Here is a 9,508-nt window from a genome sequence, read left to right as displayed (position 1 = left end):
CACTGCTACCTGAGCTCCCATCAGCACCTGAGCCTGGGTATTCAATTAAAACTAAAATTCAGTTCGGCCCTTTCGGTTTTTTAAAAGTTCGATCTTCATATAAAACCATTTCATATCCCTACTTTTCATCCACTATCAATTTTTATCTACTAACAATTATTCATGGATAAAAAATATAAGACATGAACAGTGACATAGAGTCATCACACCGTCAGCATGAGAGAGAAAAATAACGTCGTTTAGGTTATCTCTAGCAGGCTGTGTCAACGTAAGAGAGAAAAATGACATCATTTATGTCATCTCGAGCAGGTCGTGTATAGGAATGTGCAAAACACTGTTTAAGGGCGCTGCGGGAGCCGCTGCAGCCAGTCTGAAGCTATCTCCAACAAGACCCGCTATAGCAACATGTACGCTAAATTTAGAGGACATGGTGCTCCTTTATGCCTCCTGCAAGGAACGCTGAGTGCGCTAAAATTTAGAGTCTGTGTTGGAGCTTCTACATCTAGAGAATAACTATTCGTCCGCTATCGACGCATTGCTGCACACATCCGACAAATACGACGTCGCCCATGGCCGCATCACGACAACCTCCAAACGAGCCTGCTTGCACGAAGCTCGCGCCGCGGAGAAGATAGCAGCAACGCCGGGGAAGATGACCAACACGTCGCGGTAGTCACCCTAGAGCTTGCGGCGGACACCATGGTGCCTCGGTTGCGACGGCTTGGAGAAGCTGGGCGCTGCATGGAGGAGCTCCGCCGGAGAGTATGACCCTGCTGCGGTGGCGAGGAGTCGCTTGATGGCGGCGGCGGCGAGAAGTCTGGCAACGACGCTATGGATCTCGGCCACGGAAGAGAAAAACAAAAGGCAAAAATTGGTCGTCAAATACATGAACAGGAAAACCCAATTTTCCCACAGCGACCTCTTATATGTATTCATATGAATAAAACATATTTTCTAATATATAAATAGACTCAACATTTTGTAAAAAATGTCATTTTAAAAATTTGTGTTAATATATGTTGGTAAATATAGAGAATGAGATATAGAGAACGGAATTTAGAGATTATTATCGGAGATGTTAAAGATATAGATAACAGAATCTTTTAGAGAGTGAAGAAGACTGATGCGAATCTTCAAATGCGAAGTGGTCCTACACTATTTGTTCTCATCAAGCATGTGAAAATGAAGCGCAAATTAGGAAGGAACAAATGAAAGAGCCAACGGTCGGGCAACAAGACATGAGCATCTGAAGACACGCAGTGTGGCAGTGTGCTGTGCACACCACACGATGCACAAGCGCTGAAGATAAAGCAAGCACCAGATCGTCCCGACGACAGTACTAGCCACTAGCTAGCTAGCGTCGCGATGGTTGACCTGCGCCTCCAGGTCGTCGCCACCGTCCTGGGCGTGGCCCTGGCGGCCGCTGCCGCCGGCAGCTCCAGCGGCAAGCAGTTCGAGTTCCAGGAGGCCACCGTGGACGCCATCCACCAGGGATTCAGGAACGGCAGCCTCACGTCGACGGCGCTCGCCCGGTTCTACCTGGAGCAGATCGCCCGCCTCAACCCGCTGCTCCGCGCCGTCATCGAGGTGAACCCGGACGCGCTCGCGCAGGCGGCGCGCGCCGACGCGGAGCGCGCCGCCTCGCGCGGGCGCTGCGCCGTCGGGCTGCACGGCATCCCCGTCCTGCTCAAGGACAACATCGACACGCGCGACCGGCTCAACACCACGGCCGGCTCGCTCGCGCTGCTCGGCTCCGTCGTCAGGCGCGACGCCGGCGTGGTGGCGCGCCTCCGCCGCGCCGGCGCCGTCATCCTCGGCAAGGCCAACCCCTCCGAGTGGTCTAACTTCCGCCCCGTCGCCTCCGGCTGGAGCGCCCGCGGCGGCCAGACGCTGGTACGACTCCAGATGCTTTTTTTTTCCGCGCCAAGTAGCAGTTACGGTTACGGAGACCGACGGCGGCACGGATGCAACAAATCTGATGCTGCTATGCGTGAAATTACAGAATCCATATGTTCTCTCGGTAACCCCATGCGGGTCAAGCGCTGGGCCTGGCGTTGCGGCGGCAGCCAACATGGCGGCGGTGACACTTGGATCGGAGACCGACGGCTCCATCCTCTGCCCGTCGTCGCTCAACTCGGTGGTCGGGATCAAACCCACTGTTGGGTTGACGAGCCGATCCGGTGTCATCCCCATCACGCCTCTTCAAGACACTATTGGGTAAGAAACAGAAAATACCCACCGGTTAGCTCGAAGATGTCAGACTCCAAGCATCGTAGTTCACTTGTGCCTGTCGTTCGTTGCAGACCAATGTGTCGCACAGTTTCGGACGCCGTCCGTGTGTTGGACGTCATTGTCGGCTACGACGAGCTTGACGCTGAAGCCACCGGAGCAGCGTCCAAGTACATCCCACACGGGGGTTACACGCAGTTCCTGAGGACCAACGGACTGAGGGGCAAGAGGATCGGTGTCCCCGACGTATTTTTTCAAGGATACGACGATATGCAACTGGCGGTCTATGAGAAGCATCTCGATACAATGAGGTAGCTGTTTATACAACATGACGGTGTCTCGCAGCAACAAAATCACACTAAGGGCAAGTTTGGGAACCTCAATTTTCCAAAGGATTTCAATTTTCCCATGGAAAAATGAACTAATTTTCCTTAGGGCTAGTTTGGAAACTCCAATTTCCCACGGAATTCTCATTTTTCCCAGGGAAATTAGTTCATTTTCCATTGGGAAAATAAGAATCCCGTGGGAAATTGGAGTTTCCAAACTAGCCCTTAGAAAAATAGAAATTTTTTAGAAAATTGGGGTTCCCAAACTAACCCTAACAGTAGGCCAACTTGGCCACCGTCTAGAACGTCAACTAACATCATCGTACGTACGTCTGTTCTTCATGAAAGGCAACAAGGCGCCGTCGTGATCATGGATCTTGACATCGCAACAAATTTCACCGATCTGGGTAACCAGGAGATTCTGCTCATGGCTGCAGAGTTCAAGATAAGCATCAACGCTTACTTGTCGGGCCTACTGTACTCTCCAGTCCGCTCTCTCGCACAAGTCATAGCGTTCAACGAAGCGCATCCTGTAGAGGTAACCAAACAGTGTTTCTGTCTTCCGCATTGCAGAGAACCGATGATGTCATTTCCTGCTGTGTTGTTGCAGGAGAGGCTCAAAGATTTTGGGCAGCCGGATCTGATCGCCGCGGAGAAGACCAACGGCATCGGCACAAGGGAGAGAGCTGCCATCCGGCGGCTGAGGGAGATCTCCACCAATGGGCTGGAGAAGCTGATGAAGGAACGCCGCCTGGATGCGATCGTGGCGCCCAACAGCGACGCCTCCTCTGTTCTCGCCGTCGGGGGCTATCCGGGCATCGCCGTGCCGGCGGGGTACGATGAGCAAGGAGTCCCCTTCGCGATCTGCTTCGGTGGGCTCCAGGGCTACGAGCCGAGGTTGATTGAGATCGCTTATGCGTTCGAGCAAGCTACAAAAGTCAGAAGACCGCCTACTTTCAAGAGATAAAGATAGCTAACTAGCATGATGACACGCAGTAGCAGTAAGGGATCCTTCAAACTTTTTTTGTGGTGTTATTATTTGAGGAATCCCTTGCTATATGAATGACTCATCGTGAGACCATTTCATTTTTTTTGTTCGATAAATCCAACCATCAACATTAATTAGCAGTGTGTTGGTTTGATGAACGAGGTGGTTCATCATCTTCTGACTTATCACTTTTTTTCTTTGTTTGATTTGTTAGAATTAAATGAGTTGATCCATGTCATTTTATTTCTTATATGCTAATAATTAAAAATAATATTAAAAATAAATTCATTTAACCAAATTTGTGAAATGAGCTTATGATACACCTCTATAAAAATTGGATTGATTCTTTAAACCAAACAGTCTTTAAATTAATCATGTGCATACCACGGATGAAGTGAGCATGGATAAGCACATTCCATTCACCAAACCAAAACATGAAAACGACGCCGATGGAACAACGAATTTCTCAAACCAAACCATGATGACAGTACGAGTCCTCAGCAGTTATTAACAGTGGCATGTCAAGGATATAAAGTGTTGTTTGGTTCATTTCATGCGACAGCAACGGGATTGCAATGACATCCCGGCCCTATCCGATACAAGGCAATTGTTACCTGGCTTTGTTTGTTTACAGCATGCAGGATCCAAGCGAGGCAGCGCAGTCCGAAAACGCCGTAGACGAGCGGTATCATGATTGCAAAGGCGCGGAACCAATACCGTGTGAAGCAATAACGCGCGCGTCGAACCAAACGGTGAGTGCAGTGATTTAATGCCGTCGTGAATGGATACGGGTTGAAAATGCATGAACCAAACACCTCCTAAAGTTTTTTCAGTAGCGAGAAATTGGTAATACTCCTTTGATTTGGTTTGATCGACTAGGCTAGAACCAATCATAGCATTTGTCCAATGACTCTTTTGTTATACAACCTTTCACACACACCTTTCACCTTAACTTTGTATGAAGCAGACGTCCATCCAAATACCACTGGTGATCCAAAAGCCATAAGAATATAATAATGGCATCGATGTGTATATCCTAAGAAGGGCCAGTCTAGTTTGTCCGATAAAATTGATGAACACAAGAACACATAAGAATTTAGAGTGGTTCGGACCGCTGGAGCTTAATATCATACATTCATTGTGAGTTGCATTGCTTTAGTCTGAGTCTGAGAGGACTTGTCCTTTTGCTCGCATGTGTTCTCACTTTTATAGTTTAAGAGAGGCACATACAAAGGTGACGAGCCCCGACGAACTAGTGTTAAGTAATATACACAATAGAGCCTTACGTGCTGTGGTAGATAGAGATCTTCCCTTATGTCGTCATGCAGATCTTTCGACCAGACGTGCTCTCGCCCCGTTTACGGACTCGAGTCGGCTACGGAGTGGAGTCTGGTATGCTGGCATATGTAGGTGTCAGTACCCTAAAACAGGGGTACCCCTTACTACCGTATGAAGACGCAGTACCCACGCGACTATCTTTAGTCTCGTGGAAAAGGAGTTGTGCGTGGGACCAGACCATGGCTCGCCCTAGCCTCTGGCGACTAGTCTAGGCCAGCGACAGCACCCGACCCGTCCACGTGGACGGTTCCGGGGCCGCCACGTGGCCGGAAAAGATGATATACTCCAAGATATCAACAGTGAGTCCGGACCCTCAAGGGAAAGTGTCGGACCCCTGTATATACAGACTGGGCCTCCGGGTAAGGTCCAGGACCCCCACGGGCGCAAACCGGACCCCCTAGGATGGGGTCCGGGCCGCTCACGGCAGGGTCCCGGGATTCTGGGACAGAGAATGCCCAGGCCTTAATCAAGGCTAGGCGGAGGTCCGGAGCCGACACGTGTCCAGACCTTATCGTTTACGCTTCTGTTCCCCGCCCAGGCAGAGCCCCGATGCTGCCACGTGACATGGTGCACGTGACGTAAGCCAACAGGCGGAGCCTGACGTAAGGCCTCCGGGCTACGCGGCCTCTGCATTTATTGCAGATAAGGCGCGCCGCCTGTCCATTCCACTGGTAGGCGGTGTACCGCCTCTGTATTTATTGAGCCCTGTCCATTCCACTGGCAAGCGATGTGCCGCCTCCGCATTTAATGAGCCCTGTCCATTCCACTGACAGACGATGTGCCGCCTCCGCATTTAATGAGACATGTCCATTCTGCTGACAGGCGGCGACCAGTCCATTCCGCAGGCAGCGTGCCTGTCCATTCCATTGGCAGACGGTACACCCATACTGCTGCGTGCACTATGCTCATCATCACTCGCGCGTTACCAAGGAAGCAGCCGCCGCATACCAATACTGTGTGGACTGCGGACATCGAGGCGCACAGGAGATTGCACAAGCGTTAGTTACTCCTATAATATATTCCTTCCGTTATGTTCCTGGGCCCACATGTCGGGGCTCAACATCCTTGTATGTGCCTCCCTTGAGCTATAAAAGGGAAGACACACGACATTACAAGGCAGATTCACTCAGACTCTCAGACTCACAAGTTCATACAAGCTCTCAAGCTCACAGACTCAATACAACACACAGTGGAGTAGGGTATTACGCTCCGGCGGCCTGAACCACTCTAAACTCTCATGTCCTCGTGTGTTCTTCTACCTTCCAATAGATAGGCAAAACGCTTAGGCCCCTCCTCATATTAGGATTTAGGGCGGGTGAGTTCCGCCACCCGGCCGGAGAATTTCCTCTCTGACATTTGGTGCGCCAGGTAGGGGCTTGGCATTAGGTTTTTGCTTGTTTTCCTGCTCGACACCATGGTTCAGATCGTCGAGCACCACGACTTCATTCCCGAGGACTTCCCGATGGAGGAAGAAGTTGCGTCCTCCACGCCACGGGCCTCCAGCCGCCCTACGCCCGGTGCTGCTGCTGTGCGCTCTGCGCAGCAGCACACTCCTGCACAGACATCTAGAGCGTCAAGGGCTATGCCTGGGGCCTTGTCTGCAGCCAGGGAGTTGCTGCGCCACCCTCCTAGCTCCACGGCCTCGCCGGGGGCCATGAAGCAATGGCGTGACGATGTCGACCGTCTGCTCGGCATGGCGCATTTTGGCTCAGCCAGGCCTAGGCCTCGGTCATCCCGGCGTCAACATGAGGCGTCGGCATCGGTGCGCTCACCCTTGGTGAGGCCGCACCAACTGAGGACCTGCGGGCGGAGCTCAACCGCAGGCGTACGGGAGAGGACGCTCCAGTCTCTCTAGAGAGGCCTGATGACCTGCGGGCAGAACTCAACCGTAGGCGTACGGGCGAGGATGCCCGAGTCTCTCTGGAGAGGGCGCGTGAGTGCCAGCAGAACATCGAGGGTCGTAACCTCGACTACGACTTCGCTGTGGTCGCACCGCAAACTCCAACACCACAGGCAACATTGCCAAGTGGGCCACGGAGCTCGCTGAGTTCCAGCTGGACTTCCAGCCTCGCCACGCCATCAAGAGCCAGGTCCTGGCTAACTTCATCGTGGAGTGGACACCTCCCCCGAGCGCTCCTGGGGGTCCGGATCCCGATTCGGACCCCACACCTATGGAGCCTAGGGATCCGGTCTTCACCGGGCCCCACTGGACGTTCTTCTTCGATGGATCCGCCCGTCAACAAGTTGGCGGAGCTGGGGTGGTCCTCATCGACCCCAACGGAGATCAAGTGAAGTACATGGTGCACCTTGAGTTCAAGGCCACCAACAACATGGCGGAATATGAAGCGTTGATCTTCGGCTTGTCTGCGGCTCTATCCTTGGGAATCCGCCAGCTCCTCGTGAAGGGGGACTCCCAGCTGATCATCAAGCAAGTCCACGGGGAGTGTAGCTGCAACGAGCCCAGGCTCGCAGCTTACCTCCTCCACGTAAGGAAGCTGGAAAAAGACTTCACAGCCCTGGAACTGCAACATGTTCCTAGGGCTGACAACTCGGCGACAGATGAACTCTCCGTGAGGGCATCAACTTGGGCACCCGTGCCCGAGGGCGTCTTCGAAAGACGGCTGATGAGACCCACCGCCCAGCCTGCCGAACTGGACGAAGGGGGCGAGACTAGCACCTCGAAGCTAGCGGTCCTAGTGGCGTACCATCTACAGAACCCACCGAAGACTGTGTGTGCTACCGCGGGTCCCGCCAACCTTGTAGCGCCACAGCCAATGTCTCAGAGTGGTCCCGATGCATGGATCTTCGAGATCCGGGACTACCTGAAGGAAAATATCCTTCCTGAAGACCATGTGTCCGCAGAACACATAGTGCGGTTGGCTAAACGCTACACAGTGGTAGAGGGGGATCTCTACCGCCGTGGCATAAATGACATGCTCATGTGGTGCATCACCCAGGAGGAGGGTCGTGAGTTAGTCATGGAGATCCATGGAGGAGAGTGCGAAAGTCATTCAGCATCCCGCACACTGGTTGGTAAGGCCTTCCGGCATGGCTTTTACTGGCCAATAGCTCTCCAGGATGCAGCTGAGATGGCAAAGTCCTGCAAGGCGTGTCAGTTCCATGCAAAGCAGATACACACACCAGCTCAAGCTCTACAGATGATTCCACCCTCCTGGCCATTCGCCGTATGGGGGTGGATATCCTGGGACCATTCCCTAGGGCCATCGGTGGGTACCGATTCCTCTTCGTTGCCATGGACAAGTTCACAAAGTGGCCTTAGGACACCCCTGTTGTCAGCATCACCCAGGGTGCTGCTGTTGCCTTCCTCAAGTCGATCGTCTACAGATTCGGGGTCCCAAGCCGTATCATTACGGACAACGGAACCCAGTTTACAAGTCGGCTCTTCCAAGAGTATTGCGAGGGCATCGACACCTAGGGATGAAAACGGGACGGGTACCCGGAACGGGTATCGAATACGGGTACCAAAACGGGACGTAATTTCGGATACGGATACGGGTATTTTGTTTGTCGGGACGGATACGGGTATTACCCGGATATTGAACCTCGGATACGGGTAGGATACGGAATCACTAATACCCGGTCAGTACCCGAAAATCCCGGGTCGGATACGGGTACCCGGAATTCGGGTACCCGTTTTTTCTTTTTCTGCATAATATAGTTATAAAATCATAACTTTTACATATGAAATCGGATGAAGATAAAGTTTATATGAAAATTGTAGAGCTTGAAGAGATCTATGACTTTGTAATACATCATGTTTTTGTTTAAACAATATTTTAATGATTTAATTGTATTTTGATGATTTTCTATGACAAGAAATTAATAATACATAAATAGCCTCAAAAAATTGTGAAAATTTACGGAGATACAACGTATGTCCATATGTAACCATAAAAAATGTTTGGATCATAAGATCTATAAGATGCCCACATTTCTTTCCTTTCACTTTCACTTATTTGTATGAGTTACATGTGAAATTAGTGTAAGTATCCAAGTTTCAATATAATCAGTACTTCACTTTATCATTTTCATACGAGGACTTGAGTTATCTTCATATAAAATGTTTATTAGTTTTTGTAACTTATTTGCAAATTTTTAGAACTAGAATATTTTATGAATTTTAAATATTGCGGTGTTGGTTCTACAATGTTCTTGTGATAAGCAACTTTGAACTGCATGATGTCAATTTTACCGGTTTCCTTTCTTACATCTGATGTATCATATACATGATTATGTATTGCTTAACTTATAGATGGTTGGACAATTAATATCATCGGATGAACTACCCGACAATTATCCGGTACCTACCCGAGTAGTATCCGTTATCCGTTTCTTACCCGTCCGGATTATTACCCGGTCCCGTCCTGTATCCGTCCCGAATCTTAACTACCCGTATCCGGTCCCGTATCCGAGAGAAATACATTAGGGTAGGATACGGGATGACCCTATATCCGGCTGTATCCGTCCCGTTTTCATCCCTATCGACACCTAGCTCTGCTTTGCGTCTGTGGCTCATCCCAAGAGCAACGACTAGGTGGAGAGGGCAAACGTAGAAATCCTTAGGGGACTCAAGACACGCACCTATGACTGCTTGAAAAAGCATGGT

The 9,508-nt window shown here is 50.8% G+C and overlaps 1 protein-coding gene across 1 annotated transcript; it reads left to right on the top strand.

The window, feature by feature from the left end:
* The first annotated feature begins 1,238 nt into the window (after positions 1 to 1,238).
* Positions 1,239 to 3,834, top strand: LOC100283862 (amidase). The gene is made up of 5 exons (NM_001156760.2): positions 1,239 to 1,893; positions 2,003 to 2,217; positions 2,304 to 2,540; positions 2,904 to 3,093; positions 3,166 to 3,834. Exons 1-5 carry the CDS (start codon positions 1,366 to 1,368, stop codon positions 3,520 to 3,522), a joined length of 1,527 nt encoding a protein of 508 aa, NP_001150232.2. The 5' UTR covers positions 1,239 to 1,365; the 3' UTR covers positions 3,523 to 3,834.
* The last annotated feature ends 5,674 nt before the right edge of the window (positions 3,835 to 9,508 follow it).

This window comes from Zea mays, chromosome 7 (genome assembly GCF_902167145.1).
Source record: "Zea mays cultivar B73 chromosome 7, Zm-B73-REFERENCE-NAM-5.0, whole genome shotgun sequence".
Classification (NCBI taxonomy): domain Eukaryota; kingdom Viridiplantae; phylum Streptophyta; class Magnoliopsida; order Poales; family Poaceae; genus Zea; species Zea mays.
Note: the sequence above shows the minus strand (reverse complement) of the source record. Positions and strands in the feature narration are given on the sequence as shown.